Below are 17,078 nucleotides of genomic sequence, written 5' to 3' on the forward strand. Positions count from 1 at the left end.
TGCATGTTAATATTTAAATTATCTTGTTTGTTATGGCTCACAAGTGTTTTGTGTGCATGCTCAAGTTAAGAAATAAACATATTTTCAGTAAACATAACACTGAAGACAATGTGTAGGTGAGTGTTAAATAGATGTTGTGTTAAATATACATACATATATATATATGTATATATATATACATATACAAATATATATACATGCATATATATATGTATATATATATTAGAAAGCACAGTGATGTGCTTAGAACTAAATACAAACAGTTATTGAATATTCACAGAAACACTATTCTTTGTATTATTTTAATGGTAATCAACAACATCATTGCAAGGTGATTTCTATACATTTGGTCAATTAGAGTTGATTTTTAGTCAGTGCATTTACATTTGTTTTGTCTTATGAGCACATTAATGGGCCTTCCAACTTTAAGAGTCCATACAATCATGCTTAACAGTGAGCTGTATTTATTCACAATGCTGTACATAGTGAATTAAAAGATGACACATTTCAAAAACAGCTGAGAATACACAGAGGATCAGATTTTAACATGTACTAAAATGCAGCGTGGGTTGGTCATTGTAGAGTATCCTGAGTCATAAAATGTGTTGAAGCAGCTTAAGAAGCAGCAGAAAAGGCCCTGACAATCTCTGTAGTTGACCCAGAGCTCTGACCTTTAACTGCTGCATTCATTATGAAGGTAAACAAAGAATTTTCCTGTGGGGATCAATAAGGTACATATCCATGAATACAGGGGAGTAATTATGTATCTCTTCATGTAGATGACCCATAATAAGCTGCCAGCCCTGCCCTCTGCACAATGTACAGTATCTGTAGATAAGCCGGCTCTGACCTCTCATGACCCTGAGGAAGAAGAAGAAGTAAGGTAAGAAATTAAGAATAATGCACACCCTTTGCTGAGGGAAAAAAAACATCTTTATATATATCATTTTCACTTTATGCTATTTAAAAAGAGAAGAACAAAATCTTACGTATAAATTACATTTTACATTATAACACATTTGGCCGTATCCATGGCAGACTGCTGTTCACAGACGTCAGAAAATATAGATGCAGTTTTCATTCATCTTAGCTGGAGAATGCAAGACATCCCCAGCTCTGTATGAAACGTGACTGGTAATCCTATTTCATTATTCACACTCACTGAAGTTTTTTGAATAGGCCTGTCTGTGCTGACTGTTCGTGGCTCCACCAGAGGGAATTTCTTATCTGGCCAGGTGGCATGTTTTTGAAACAATGACTTAGATAAAAACCCAAATAGCAACAATTTTGACAGTTAACAGCTAAAAGTCTGTTGTTAGTTAGAAGGCACTCCACACTGCAGCTGTCTGTATCCCTGAAACAAAGGTATAGAAGCAATTGGTGACAACTCTTTGTGGTGCAGCAGTGTCAGAGAAAATGGAAATATGACACCTTGTGTGAAAGACTATTAGTTATTGTACCTTCTGTGTGCTATTGTTCTGTCCCATGCCATTTAGTGATACATCTACCATTACATTACTGTTGCGTTTTCTGTAAGTTGTCAAATGTGTGGCAGCATCCTACACTATATACAGTATATATGGAAAATCACATCATAAAACGATGTGGAATATTAGGAACAAAGCCGATTACAAAGCACCCTGTGTTTTACACTCAAATAAAAAACACTGGAGGAAGGTGCAGTACGTGTGATGTCTTATAATATCTGATCAAGGGTTGTGAACCAGATCTGAACCCAGAACAACCTGATACCAAAGCAGACACAGCCCAATCTATTTCAGATCTGTGGCACTACAGTCAACTAGCTTTCATAACTGATGGAGTCAGAGTAGTGCAGGGTTTGGATCTCTGCATCTCTTTTTTACACTGATTGAAGGAGAAACATGTATAGATTTTTAAATTGAGCGGTTCTCTCCTTTAATCTGAGCAGCCACCACTGCCTGATGAAAGTGCCTAAAATGTTTATCCTCCTTTAAACAACTTTAGGTGCCTTGACAGCGATGCTTTCAGAGCAGTTGAGCATTTAGTTCTGAGTGAGGAGGAAGGAGAAGGGTTATATTTTACTACAAAGTGTATATGAACAAAATTCCCTGTTGCTCACACAGTTATTTCACCATGGCTTGGTAGCATGTGTAGAGATGACAGCCGGTAGACATGTTGATAAATGAGTGGATGTAGAGTTTCAAGAAATAGACACATCACATCTTATATCCTCCGTGTTCTGAGCTCATCCTTGTCGCATCATAACGCGCTGTTTGCTTTAGATTAAAGGCGAATGCAAAGATTCCTGGAGTCACATATTGTATCAGCGCAACTGTGGCTTGTATTCAGTGCTGAAAGATGATAACCACTCCTCAAAAGAGAGGAAACTCAACATGCAAAAAAAGCTTGTAACTAACTGAGCCTTTGCATGAAAACTGGGGGATTTGGGGATTGAGAGTGAAGTAAAATTGATAGTGTGTGAAAGAGCTGAGGGGAAAAAGAAAGTGAGAGAAGCAACAGACTCGCTGACAGTGTTATGAGACGCCGTTTTGAGAAGAGGCATCCTGTTTCCTGTTGCAATAATCATTTTACACCCTCAGAAGCTTCACTTGACCTTGGAGAAATTGTTCTTGGATCGCGTATAACCTCCTCGCTGCACAGATTCCTGCACACACTGTGATCTCTGCATGAACCACAACACTCTGTTTCATCTGCACTCCTTCACGCATACACATCACGATAAATAACTCCTCATACTTTAAAGTGAAACTTACAGTGACGTCGACGGGGATTTTACATTTTTAAACATAATTTGAATAATTATCACAGACACTCACCACATGTTTAAAGCATGCACTCACAGAATCCGATATATATCAATCCAACACTCACAGAGAGAGAGAGAGAGCGCAGAGTAAATACCCTCTATCACTTCCATGAATTAGTTGTGGATATTATTCAAACACTCCTGAGATGTTGTTATCTTTAATCCGTCAGATTTTGTGAATGATTTCGTATTGATCACTGGGGATTGAATGAGCTCGGCTTTTCTCAGGGGGGGCCATTACAGTGAAATTCAGCTTCCTGAAGAAAGCTGTGCAGGCGGCTGCAGATGTGAACAAATTGTCTCCCTCTAGTGTCTTCTTCTTCCTGCTTGGTCTTTGCTGAGCTAAAGCACCTCTGTCAGACTGCAGGGAGAGAGCCAGACTCAAACATGCATAATTGACAGTCCTATTTCAGGAATTAGCCACCCACCAAACTGCAGTCTACCTGCTCTTTCATCTTGCCTGGAACAAACTGCATCTTATGAAAGTGCATTTCAGCCGGGATGACAGTAAACTGAAGGATTTAATCTAACTCTGTTCTCATCATTGATTTGAATGTTTCCCCGCAGGTGGTTCTGTAAAAAAACCTTGTTGACTGATCATGATATGTGAGTATTACTGGTAGTGCGTACCTTTGTTACCACATAGAGAAACTGTTTGAAGTCAGATCAGTAGGAAGGCTGTTCTGGTGATGAATGATTTCTCTCCCCCATTATGCCTCCTGTAACTACACAGATGAGTTAATTAAGCTGTGCCAGAGGCTACGCACGAGCATTGCAGGTAGATTGGCCACTGTGATATTCAGACATCCACATTATTAAAAATGAAACTTCAATATCGACTTCTAAAATATCTAAAACGAATAGAACTCATCAAAGCTTGAAAATTATTCTTGCAAATTTCCAAAAACACAGTATTCCCTTGTGCCAAGTGTCCCACAGCACCTGAAGGTAGCACAGAGCAGTACCCCAGAGGATCACGAGTACTACAAATACCCAAGGTACTTCAGAGTATGCAAAGTAAATCCCTAAAATACTGCCTGATGTTAAATGTTATATCAACACAATCGGAGCCACTTTATCTGTGTCTTTGACCTCAGTGACCCACAGCTGCATGCGGGGGCCCTTTTAGACCAATCAGGCACCAACTCAAATGGATGATGACGACATCATTTACCTGCTCCAGTGGGCTGGGAGATAAGCTCATGCCCCCGCTGCTCCTCTGAATTTTTCTGGCTGCTGTTTGTGCGGCTCCAGAGAGCCGGCTGTTACAGATGACGACGAGTGGCATTAAAGCGCGGCAAGGAGCCGTCCTATCACCTGTACCGTCACTGGGGAGAGAGACGAGCATGTTGGCCTTTTGGAGCGCTTTGTCAAGACAGAGGAAGTAAACCCCCCCCCCCCATAGAGAACCCAAACGTCAAGTCAAGGAGGTTATATTCTGGATTGGCTGAACATTTTTTAAATCTCTTTTCTTTTATCTACATTCAAGCTAATTTTGCTGAAATCCTTCTCAGAGCAGCTGTGCACCATGTTCTCTGAGCATGCTGCAAGTATACATGCACACACAGATTTCCTCATCAATAACACACACACACACACACACACACACACACACACACACACACACACACACACACACACACACACACGCGCGCGCGTTGTTGTTATTGGGACGAATGGACACACAGTAAGCCTCTGGACTACGAGCCTGAAAAACTCTTATGAGCAGTTACTTTCTCTGAGTTTGTTTACATGCACACACTGCCGCAGACGTTTTAAAAACCATCCAGAGGCTGAGAATGGAAAGCAGGCCTCTCTGGACGAGCCAGTTTATGGTGCTTTCTGGCTCCGGGCTCAGTCTTTGTTTTCTACCAGTCTTTTCTCTCTCTTCTTTCCCGTTTTACTTTCTTTTTTTTTCCCTAACTGGCTGCCATCATATATTTTCTCAGTTGCCAACCACATCCTATTCTGCAACCACTGACCTTAACACTGACCTTGCCTTGTCTGTGTCATTGAGACGAGAACAAGAGATACAGTATCCTCAGCTTCCCCCCACCATGCTGCAGGGTTGAATTTTGCCTGTCTCATCAGTCTTCCGGCTGCTGGAGTATGTGCCTTGTTATTTCTCCCCATTCCTACACATTTCACTTTCGGCTGATCACTTCCCGGACTGGAAAACATTGCCCTTGGCTCAAAGAGATGGCGAGCCTTGGCATATAGACCCGAGCTGTCAATACAGATTAGGTTTATCAGATAAACTTTATCTGCAGCATTTGAGTGTTCTTTGGTCGGGAACCAGCCTAATTCTGGGTTACAATTGATATTGTGACGCAGGCTCAGAGGAGGTGGAAATTGGCAGCTACTGTTTTAGCCACCAGCAGGCTGCAGTGGCCTTTCGACAGCATGTCACTGTGTGTATCACCATGTGAGTTAGCTTTGATGCTCAACAACAGTGGGGGTTACATTAGGTGTAGATTAGGCCTGCAGGTTGGTGGTTATCTACAGTGATGCTGTGTCATGTCATTTTCCTCAGGAAAAGATTTCTGTTTCTTGGTGTTGGAGTGTGGCATTCTGGGAAGACAAATCAGCCCCAAGTGTCTGCTCACAGTGTTCAGATGCATTTATTTAAAATCCTGTAAGTTATCAGTTCTACAGTCCTGTCAATAGTTGTCTCTGTCTTTTAAGTCGAGCAGTTTGCTCAATAAGGTTGAACAGAATAAACAGGTCACAGCTTTTCCTACAGTCTTTCATACATTCTTTTTTCCTTGAGAACTGACTCTGTGTCCCATTAAAGAACTCAATGTCTCTGCAGTGTTTTGGGATAAACATTCATTTCTGTCCCTTCACCACAAGAGGGCACTTAGAGCTCATGTAATCAGAGAAGGAACAGTCATTTGTGTTTATGTGACGTCGTCTACATCTGTATTCATGGACATGGTTCAAAGTCTAAAATCAGCCCCAGGTTTCCCTCCTCCAGTGACCTTCTGTCCTCTCTCTCTCTCGACAGAGAGACTGTGACTTCCACAGGCTGCAGTCAGTGGAACAGCTGATTTCTGGGCTGCTTTTTGTTCTCTCTACAGTCTCAGAAAAAGTTCAGTTACAAACTAACAACAAGAATCTGCTTTATAAGTGGTGCTCTTCAAAAATGAGGGAAAATAGACTTTTTCAGCTACAACGATATAAAGCTAAAAGAAAACATACACTCACAAAGATTGACCACAGATTGTAATAAACTACATGTCCTTTATGTAGGCTATTGTCTGAACATGGTGATAGATGAAGCTGATGGGGAATTAAATGTCTGAGAACACAAGAGGGCAGCGGGGCTGTTGCTACAGAGAAGAACACTGAGGGTGAGTCTCACTGAGTATGAGCTGAGAGGAGGAAGGCAGCTCACTGAAAACAAGCCCGGGTGGAGAGATGAAGAGGGGAGGCATGGCAGCAGTAAATGATGCCAGCCGTCTGCACCTTGTCAGTTATCAGCAGAAGCCAGAGGAGAAATCTGACATTACTTTGTGTTGTCCACAGAGAAAATAATTGGCTTGCAGGCCAGCACACGAACACATACAGCACTTGGAGGAGATGTTTTAAAGTTCTGCAGCTGAAGGGACACAGAGAGTTTTTATAAAGAATCATAAGAAGTTCTCAATAAAACACAAATGCTCCAATAATGAGTGCAGAGTGTAGACGACTGCTGCAGTCATCCACACAAATACTACGTCCTGGCAGAAATTTACACAGCAAAATAATTAAATGTATAAAATGATTGTTTTAGACAACAACTGATTAAACAGATGCAAGTTAAAAGCCTAAGCCGAGATCAGAGGGAAGAAATGGAAACCAAGTTAGCGTTCTTTGAACCATGAGTCATATTTATATATAACCAGCACACTAACCACATGTTTCTGCCAGTTTCAGCTTCTGTTTCAGAGCTATAAATACATGAAGGCTAGTTTTTCTCTGACTTTTATTATATTGTTTTTATTCAGTAAATGAATAAAAACAATATAATGAAAAGAATGATATTTTACTCTTTGCTAAATCGTTGCTCTATTTTTCCAGTTGTATAGTATTTATTCTGTATGTCAGTTTTTAAAAGGGACTGTAGTTTTTATCATCCACTGTGTGGGTGGAGATGGTGACTCCATATTGCTTTTGTAGGCTGAGCCTTGCTGAACCACAGGGTCACCTGCTCACAGACTCTCTCTCTCCTGATCACACAGGAAGAGCACTTTGTCTGTCACAGATGTTCCTGCATGTGAGGATTTCTCACTTCTCTTCAAAACATCAATAAAGGACAGAGAGAACATGCACTTACTGTTTCACTGGGTATTTCTGTATACATACATACGTATATATATATATATATATGTTTCACTGTGTATTTCTGTATATATGTATACAGAAATACCCAGTGATTACTCAACGACCAACAGATAAGACTGTGTTTGCTCTGGGCAGTTTCCAGATGTGATTGATGTTACACAAGGTCTGACTGGAATCAGTGTCTCTGTGCTCACAGTGAACCTTACCTTGATAAACACATTCATAAATAAACTGCTAATTCAGTCTTAAAAAGCCACTGTTTGATGAGTTTCATTTAACAATGAAGCAACTCAGCACATTTTATTTAACGTCACTAAAATCAGAAGTATCCAAAAGTAAACGGACTCTGAGTTCTTCTTTAGATTAGCTTCCTGTAATGCATCTCTCACTATTTTGGCACCATATGTGAATGTATTACTGAAAAGTAAAATCTGTAGGCTGGCACATCGCTGCCGACTCCGCTTAATGCAATCAAGATTTGAATATCTTAACATTTCACATAAACAAGCTGAAAATGTCTGTGCTTTAATGCTCTGCAACAAATACAGCAGTAGGTTAGCATTCCTGGAACGTTCAATCACCATGCAGATAATTTTCACGGGCGTCACTGAATCATGAAGGACACTTAAGTCTGAGATGTGATCAAAATACAGAAGCAGCTACTCGGCACTGGGAGTTTGTTAAAGATAGAAAACACGGCATCATCCGTTTGTTTGTCCTGCACTCCACAGAGTCTGTGTTGTTTCCTGTTCTGTTCATGTCATGACGAGTTTCTTACACCATAATGTCCTGTGAGGACAAGATATCTCCTCGGGTCAGTGATTTGTTACATAGAACAAGCAGGCCTCAAAGACAAAGACAAGCAGAAGCTTCGTGAGGAGGAAAATAGAACTTTGAGTGTGTAAAAAAATGATATATGACCAAGAAAACGTCTGTGAAATCCAACCGTTTTACAAAAATGGACACAGTGGTTCATGAGATATAACATGTACCAGAAAGCACCAGGCTACACTCAGGTACATAATAAACTGGTTGCCTGAATGTATAGTGCCATCATGTGCTTAGCTATATTCATTACAGTGTTATTTTTGAAATCAGTGACACAGGATGGGAGGCCTGAAAAAGCATCATTAGAAAAGAGAAAGAGAACCACACTGAATATAGCAGGAGTTATTCTCATCCTGAAGCCTGTGATCTGTGATGTTAACGTACAAACAGTAGTAAAACAGTCACCAGTGTTATTGCTGGAAAGAGACACTGAGCTGTCAGTGTTTTCCGTCCCTCCCTCAGAGGACGTGTTGCAGAATGAGAGACAGAAGCCCCAGGTTGTGAAGGAGGGGCAGCGAGGAGCAGGTGGCAGGAGCTGGGCTGCTGTTGCTGATGCTCCTGGGGTGGGACTGATTCTGCCTCCTCACGCTCCTGGTGCGTAGTGTGGTGGTTTTCTTGGTCTGGGCAGAGGGGTTCTCTGTTGTAAAGAATCGGTCTGTGGCCAGCGTCATGTCAGCACTGACGGGACTTTCAGTGATGTCAGAAACAGAGGACGTGTCTGTGGTGTGCGGGGAGTCACTGGGTGAGTCTTCCTCAGAGCCAGAGTCCGTGTGTTGGGTCATGTGATGGGTGGCAGCTGGGCCCCCTGTTTCAGAAAGGTGATTTACAGGTAGGTGTGCGTCTGTGCTTCTGGGGGCCACGGTGGAGATGCTGGCGGGCGTGGCTGTGAAGGGGTGGTGCTGTGTGTGTGGGGTTCTTAAAGCAGACCCAGTGTACCACCACCCTGTGACACTGGCACCAGGAGGTATGGAGCTCAGGTCCTGGGCACTCGCAGCCAGGGGGGGCAGGTTGTAGGAAGCAAAGTGCCACCCTCCTGTCCTGCCAGGGCGCACCCCTCCACAGACTGACTGGGTGTGGCAGGGGCAGCCCAGCACACGGGTGGGGGTGTGCTGGGACCAGGACAGGAGGTAGGTGATGTCGGTGTAGAGGTGACAGGCCCAGGGGTTGTCGCCCAGAGTGATGACTCTGAGTGACGTCATCCTGTCCAACACCCCAGCGGGCAGAGTGGAGAAGCGGTTGGCGTGCAGGTACAGGTAGGTTAATCTGGGCAGCCGGTCCAGAGAGCCTGGCAGCACCTTCACCAGCAAGTTGTGGGACAGGTCGACAGCCTCCAGGTGCATCGGCATGTTGGTGGGCAGAGTCCAGAAGTGATTGTGGCTCAGGTTGAGGGTGCACAAATTAATCAGCGTATTGTTGATGAAAATCACCCGCTCCAGCTTGTTGTTGGAGAGGTCAAGCAGGCGCAGGTTCCACTGGTAGACCGTGTCGTTCTTGTCCAGCAGCTGGAGGCGGTTGGAGGCAGCGAGGAGATGCCAGAGGGAGCGAGGCAAGCCGGTGGGCAGGTGGCTCAGCCGGTTATGAGACAAATCAAGGAAGCGGAGATGGGTGTACGTGGTCAGCTGGTTGTCCAGGTTGTGAAACCGATTGTGGGACAAGTTAAGGGAGCGCATGTTGTGCTGAAAGCCATCGGGCAACTGTCTCAGACCTCTCCAGGAGCAGTCCACCTCCCTGTGGCTGCGGCTGCAGGAGCACATGGAGGGACACACGGCGAGGACGTGCAGCCCCAGCAACAACACAAGCAGTAGTCCCAGAAGGGCCTCATCAGGGGAAAGCTTCAGGAGCACATGTCTGCTAGAAGAGAGACAGGAACATCAGTGTGTGTGTGTGTCATACAGCATCTTCTACCTGCAGGAGCCGCACACCTGCAGAGTGACGTGACAGTGAACACAGCAGATGTGTGTGTCACACATCTGCTCCTCGCAGGAGAAGCAGTAACTGCAGAGAGCTGTGCTGAATAAAACTGGTTTCATTTTTCTTCACAGCTCCTCCCTCTGCAACAATCGCTCTCTCTCTCTCTCTCTCTCTCTCTCTCTCTCTCTCTCTCTCTCTCCCTCTCTCACTGTACATACACCAAAGTTTGCTGCACATCACTGCATTGCTTGTGGGTAAACATATTAACATTAGACGTCAAACTGACTCCCCTAATTATGCAGCCGTGTTTTACAGGATACTGTACAGTTTCCTTTGTATATTATCCACCATTCGTGTCTGAAGTTCATACTTTTCTATGACTGATAAACATTTGACCTGATCTGTGAAGCATCTACTCAAAATATCACACATCACACAGGTCCCTGTGGTCATTGTCCTTGGCATCAGTCAGTCCCCCGCTCTCATAGGAGCTTTTATTATTGACTCCACAGAGAACTCATGCATCAGCTGGTCTGCACAAAGCGCAGCCAGGGGTGCTCCACTGCTGAAGCTGCAGTGTACAGTGTGTCAGCCGGGGTGCGGCAGAATGTGTGAGTAAAAAGAGTCTTTAAATTTGTCCATAACTTACCTCCTCATCTTATCATTCCAGTCACTTTTCTCTGCTGCTTTCTGCTGTCCAGCCCTTCTCCTCTTTGCCTGCTCTCCAGCTGCTGCTCTGCTGAAGGTGAATGTTTTTCTATGCCTGAATGACTCTCAAAGAATTTGACCCTTGCTCACTTGTCCACTGCAGGTTTTTGAGGTTGCCCTCTCAGTTTGGTCCTTTTGTCCTCTTTGAAGAACAGAGAGTTCAAATTGCCCCTTGGATCCTTTGGGTTAGCGCGATCAGGCACTGCAGACTCTGGATTTACTCTGTGCTGTAGAAGTGAGGATGGGAGGGGTGGGGTGGTGGTGGTGTGTATGTGTGTGTGTGTGTGTGTGTGTTTGTGTGTGTGTAGGGGGGGGTGTTCGGAGGGGGGTAAGGAGAAATGGGGTGAATAATGGAGGGGTCCCTGCTTATGAGGCTGTTTCAGAGGAAACCCCTCAGTCCCTTTTAAATCTGGAAGCTCTCAGGAATGAATTCTGCATTTGAAGTGACAGTTATTATTGTGTTTGATTAATTCACTGATTTCCCTGCTGCTTGAATCAAAACAAATTAAACTGCCACCTAAATCAATAGTATTCCTCTTTAAGGTATCCCTTTACAAAGTAACGCTGTGCTGTGATTCCTTGTTTTGCTGCCACTAAAAAGCTCAGGATTTATTGCAGAGGATTCTCTTCCACTGCAGCTTCCTACCTGTCATCAGCAATACAGGCAGCTCTCCACTCTGCACTGCACTGCTGTACGTATAGCACACTAAATCACACTGGGTTGGAAGGGCCAGAGAAAGTCTGACACAGATAACATGCAGCAATTCAACTAAATAATGTGGCGTCGCTGTAGATTCCTGATTTATTCAACCACCGCAGCAGCTGAGCGTCTTTGTTGTTTTTGTTTTCATTTTGTCCTTGTCTTTGCTCACTTGTCATGGAAGCTAAGCTAAGTGGCTCTTTTGCAATACATTTGTTACTTCCTCACCCACCCTCTCTGGCCTGGACAGACTTTAGATTCAGGCCCAGCTCAGCAGATGCCTTACTGCGACAACTATTCAGACTTTCTAATGAAAGGTGCACATCCATCATGACGTCACAAGTAAGTAGATGGACAAATATCTGCACAAGATGGCGGAAACAGCCCCATGTTGTTTTTTTTGTGTGGCTTTGTCAGTTCTGGCTGAGGTGAAAGGAAGCGTTGTTTCTCAGTTGTGTGTTACTGCCCGGAAGACGCACATTCTCTGCTTGCTAATCAAGTAGGGCTCACACACACACACACACACACACACACACACACACACACACACAATCTAAGACTGGGGTTACAATGGGTGTTTTATTTCTCCATCATAAAAGCTGTATTTTACATTACACAAAAGTGTATTACAATAATAATATATTTTAATATTCATAAAACAAAACACAAATTAGATGGAAATACAGTATCAACCAATCATTTCCAACCAGGAATGCTCATTTAGCAACAAACACAAATGACTAAAAAGTGAAAGCTGCAGAAAAAAAATTGTATTCTTCATTTACAGTGAAGTGAATGTAAACGCTAAAGAGAAGTGAAGGCAGTCTCTTAGGAAATTCTTTGGCACACCCATCAACATGACTCTACACTTCATCCTGTGGTTTCTGTGTGGCCTCAGAGGAGGAGGCAGCCACAGCCTCGGGAGAGGTTTCTTCTGGGGGACCAGAGGAGGGGGAATTTTCAGCTGCAATTGTCTCCAGCTTATTCTCACCTGCTGAAGCTTTCTCACTGCTGGCAGTGTCTCCTTTCTTTTCTTCTCCCTTCTGTCCATCCTCATCGACCTTGGCTTCTTCTTCCTTGGTAGTACCGCCAGCTGTGTCCTCCTGAGTCTGACTGAAGTCAGCCATTAACATGCTGGTATCTTTGGCTTGTGTCTCTGACTTGCTTTTGTTCTTCCTGGCAGTCCCCATCCAGTACTGAGAGGTGCTGATCAGGTCGGCGTCTGTGCTCAGCATCTTCAGGTGTCTGTTCAAATGACACACCCTCCATGTCAACAACAAGGTAGAAGCCAGTAAAATACTACAGGCTATGATCAGTCCGCCAGTCACCATGTACACAGTGAGACATTCCTTTTGGAAAAACATGCCGTTAGGAGCCCTGGTGGAGGAGGTGGAGGTGGTGGTGGTGGAGGAAGTGGTGGTGGTGGTGGTGGTGGTGGTGGGCTTCTGTGGGGCAGGAGAAGGGGAAGTCCTAAGACTACTGGACAATAGGGAGACTGTTGTAAGATTCTCAACATTGATCAGTCTGCTGTCTTCAGGCGCGCTGCTGGAGTCGTCGTTAATAAGTTGAGTTGAGTCCTGTTGGGTTGGGTGAGAAATTTCTTCATCATCAGTATAAACCCATCCTATCTCTCCAGAGGTAATCTCTGGGTTGCCTTTAACTCCACACAGCAGTGCACCCAGGATTTCTACACAGTACAGCAGGAAGAGGAGGCCATTCATGTTGGGATCTGAGAAGACACGGCATGGCAGTTCAAAATGTGGATTCATTCAACAACTATTCAGCCTGAAAGACCCATGAGCAGCGTGTAGGTCTGAAAGTTGAGAGCGGAACGTAGTCTGACTGACAGAACTGCTCAAAGGGTAATTTAGACAAAAACAACACTGAGTGGAAGGGGATCTCAGTGTGATGCAATACATTGAACATCCTTACAACACAGGATGGTCAGCAGCAGTGTAGTCTAATATGTGACACTGAAACATTAAATTTAACACTGATTTAGTTGTGAATTTATTGAATTTGGTGTCACGACTATTTTGTTTGAAACTTAACTGAAAGGGTTGATTTTTATTGTTTCTCTAAATTAGAGATTTTTTTTCTTTCATGTCTCATGCAACTTAGAGGAAAGAGGAAGTGTGATTCTCTTCAGATTTATCACTTACACACTTGCAGAGTATTTCAGGTTCCTGTATCCATTATCATTATCACTGTATTGTTTTTGACTGTTTTCCTACAATGTACTTGTATGTTCCCGAAACTGAAAGTTAAAGTAATATGAAACCTTAAAACAGTGGCTGTACCTTTTGCAGAGGCTGTTTTTAAAACAGTCAAAAAAATATGTAAATGTCAAAATTCAAGGATCAAAGTTTTATCATGAGAATTTAGGACATAACAAACCACAAAAATGTTTAAATACAGATGTTAACAAGGATGTTAATCCCTCTTCTTAGAGGTCTTACCTGTTGTGTCCTAAAAACAAAGTTTATACTATTATTGTTCAAGCCATTTGTCAGTGTTTACAGGTTTGAAAAAGTAAGTAAGTATGCATCACTTACACTCTAGGTGGTCTTGATGTAGATGCAAGAAGAACAGGGTTTTATAAATATGTACGAACTGTGCTGCAAGCAAAGATCAACGGACGCCGTGTACAGAGAGAGATTTCAGTAATCCAAATGAATGGCACGCTCATGTGGCCGTCTCCTTCTTACTTCTCCATTTCATCTATAAGAAGAAAAGGAAGTGCGTCTCTGTTTGACACTGTAGTTGGTCAGAAAGACATCTGCGGGGTGTGACTATAGAAAGGTGTTAAGGTGGTAAGCTCGCTGATCATGAATTGTTATATTTGAGTTCATTGCATAAGACGCAGTGAAACTTGCATATGTCTGTCATCTGTGCATTTTTGTCAAGGCCACAATACCCACAGAGGACATGCAGTCAGCCACTAATGAATGGCCTTTTAAAAATATGTCACGTAGTACCACAAAAAAAAAAAGTGACACATAGTGCAAGATGCTGAGATCCAAAAATATATAAGGGCCTTGTTCTACATCATTCTCATAGGTATATGTGAGATGCCACGGGGGCGGGGGTGTGTGAAAGTAAAACAGATATGTTTAATTTGCATTGATTGCAAGAATAGTTTCCTCTATGACTGAACGTTTCTGTTTCCTGTCCAATTTACTGTCATTTCTGCACCTGCACATGTAACTTACATATTTAGAGTGAAATGCTTGATTTGGCAAATGACCTCATCCATGCAGCTCACACAGGCATCATGTGAGACGACCAAACTCCATATTCAGACTCCACCTGCATCTTTCTACCAGGTGTTGAAGCAGAGACCTCGGGGTGAAAGTTTTCACACCAATCTGTGCTGCTAACATTGGGCAGCATCTAGTTATTTTAGTTCAGACAGAAGGATGGAGGCGAGGTTTAGTAGTTTTGTAAATTACTGTGACTGACTGAATGTAATAAGTTGATATGCTGTTGTAATACATCACATAAATACCTTTATTTCCAGCACAGTGCAGTCAGTTCTCTTTCATCACACATTGGCAGTGGCCACTGATGCTCATTTGATGCACTGAATGGAAAATAGTTGTGTTTCTAAAATGTCACAGTGCACTTACAAATTTAAAATCGGCCCATCATCAAGTTAAATATGTGTAAGAGGAAGTGAGAGCAGAGGCAACACAGATGACTTACAATCAAGGTGAAGTAATGGAAAGTCCCATAACCAGCAATAACAGTCTTCATTTGTGCTAGTGTGTGTGTTTATGTACATATACACACCATTCTGTACCTTCACCCACTGTAAATAAGTGAGCTGGATCATGTGACGGTGGACAGCCTCGTTGTCACACATGCTCAGTCTGGTGCTGCTTATTTAATGAAGATGTTCTGCAAAATGCAAGAATCTTAATTTAGTCAAATTATGGGGCAGATTGGGGGAGGCTTACCCTCATGATTAAGATTTGGACCCCCCCCCCAAAAAAAAGAAAGAGGTAAAAACAACAGTTCAGGGGGGTTGAAACGTTGGCTCTTTCATTTTCAGTGTTTGCTTGGCATTTCATAACTAATATAAAATGTCATCTATTATCTAATGAGCAGTGACACGATGGAGGAGTAGTAGTTGTAGAGATATGTTTTCACATCAATATAAAGTTTAATATTTCACTTTAATAGTCTTTTGTGTGTCTATAATAGTGAACGAGTGACTGAGTGATCATACTTCCATCATCCGCAGCCTAATGCCACACGAGAGGAGATATTGTACTTTCTACTCCACTACATTTATTCAACAGCTTTAGTTAAACAAGCGAGATACTGTAAGGACTATAAGACTTCAGTTCACTGTGCTGTACTGGGTTCTGTTTCACCTTGGAGAAAAAGTGGACCCACCTGATTTGTCTTTAGTGTTATCTGCATCCATCTTGTAAACAGAGCTTCTCAGGCCTTGTGCCCTGCCCACCACCTGCTGGCTCCAGGTGTACAGGTGAAAGAGCAGAGAGTCTCAGCCACATGTTTGAGCCTCAGTCAGACCCAGACTCAGAGGAGGAGTCTGTTGAGACCAGAACCAGAGACTAGCAGACGGATCAGGACCATTAGCTAATTAGCATCTTTTTTTTGTTTATGTTGATTGTTAGCTTGTAACTGTCAGTGGCTGACACAGCGGTTGTTCACTGCAGTTCAAGGTGGAAACACTCAGTCATGGTGTTGATGGTTATTTCACTATCATATGTCTGTATTATATAAAAACATCATATGGACGTTAACAAGGTTAAACATTGGATTTTCATCGTAGGGAGTCTTTAACTGACTTGCTCATGTGAGACTTTCCTGTGACCCTCCCTGACACATTGGTGATTTAATGATGCTGCTGCCTAACATTAACAACAGTATTCAATAACACTGCACCCTGAATGCCAACTACAATGAACACTTTATTCCATTAGCTCATAGGAAACATAAAAAAACTACCTTAACTCACATTAAATCCCTGAACTCATTGCCTACATGTGACTAATTGTGCCACACATCAATTGATGGCCGACAGTTCAGGCTCAGCAAATGTCAAAATGGCCTCCTGATACACTCGCGCTCTCTCCCTCTCTCTCTCTCTCTCTCTCTCAAGTCTTCGATGTCACTAACCTTCAATCAATAAACATATTTGATATGTTTTTCCTCACACGAGTTTTTGTTGAACTCTGTTGAATCAGCAGGTCCTACATTTGGTAATGGTGACATAACAAAAAACAAACAAGCAATTGTCATATGTTTTGATTGACATTCAGGGAAGAAAGGCCATTCTGTGTCCCAATGAGGGAAACAGTTTCCCCTCACCAAAAGCTGGTCATGTGATCCAGTACCAGTTGGAGTCAAAGAGCTTTTAGTTGCAGTAGAAAATACAAGGTCCTTTCTTTTCTGCTGGATTGATACCAGTATTCACAATCAATCCATCATTCTTATTAGTCAAAACCACACTTGATGTAGCCTCACTGATAACAGGTTTCAAGGTCTGAATGTGAGCAGTGTTCCTCATTTTACAGACAGATGAAGCTGAAGGCCTCATATGATCAACTTTTGATAGATTCATCACTGAAAAGCTGCCTAAGCAGAAAGAAGCTAATAAAACATTGCCTAATATGCCAGTCCATTCTGTTCTCTATAGATTAAAACCTCCAAACCAGATTTGGGCACTTTAACAGGAAGTAATGTTACTTTACAGCAGGAGTAACAGATAATGTGCTGTTATCCAAACAAGTCTATAGATAATACTTTAGACAATTTGTTTTT

At 42.8% G+C, this 17,078-nt stretch overlaps 2 protein-coding genes across 2 annotated transcripts; both read right to left on the reverse strand.

The window, feature by feature from the left end:
• Positions 1 to 7,644: 7,644 nt before the first annotated feature.
• On the reverse strand, positions 7,645 to 10,786 carry LOC111663826 (oligodendrocyte-myelin glycoprotein-like). Its single transcript, XM_023418165.2, has 2 exons — positions 10,524 to 10,786; positions 7,645 to 9,814 (listed from the first exon to the last, which is right to left on the reverse strand). Exons 1-2 carry the CDS (start codon positions 10,529 to 10,531, stop codon positions 8,422 to 8,424), a joined length of 1,401 nt encoding a protein of 466 aa, XP_023273933.1. The 5' UTR covers positions 10,532 to 10,786; the 3' UTR covers positions 7,645 to 8,421.
• A 1,056-nt stretch (positions 10,787 to 11,842) lies between these two features.
• Positions 11,843 to 14,019, reverse strand: LOC111663970 (uncharacterized). The gene is made up of 2 exons (XM_023418391.2): positions 13,838 to 14,019; positions 11,843 to 13,011 (listed from the first exon to the last, which is right to left on the reverse strand). Exon 2 carries the CDS (start codon positions 13,001 to 13,003, stop codon positions 12,146 to 12,148), a length of 858 nt encoding a protein of 285 aa, XP_023274159.1. The 5' UTR covers positions 13,004 to 13,011; positions 13,838 to 14,019; the 3' UTR covers positions 11,843 to 12,145.
• Between the last annotated feature and the right edge of the window lie 3,059 nt (positions 14,020 to 17,078).

Source organism: Seriola lalandi, unplaced genomic scaffold (genome assembly GCF_002814215.2).
Source record: "Seriola lalandi dorsalis isolate HSWRI2012SDOR001 ecotype SW California unplaced genomic scaffold, Sedor1 jcf7180002054581, whole genome shotgun sequence".
NCBI classification, from domain to species: domain Eukaryota; kingdom Metazoa; phylum Chordata; class Actinopteri; order Carangiformes; family Carangidae; genus Seriola; species Seriola lalandi.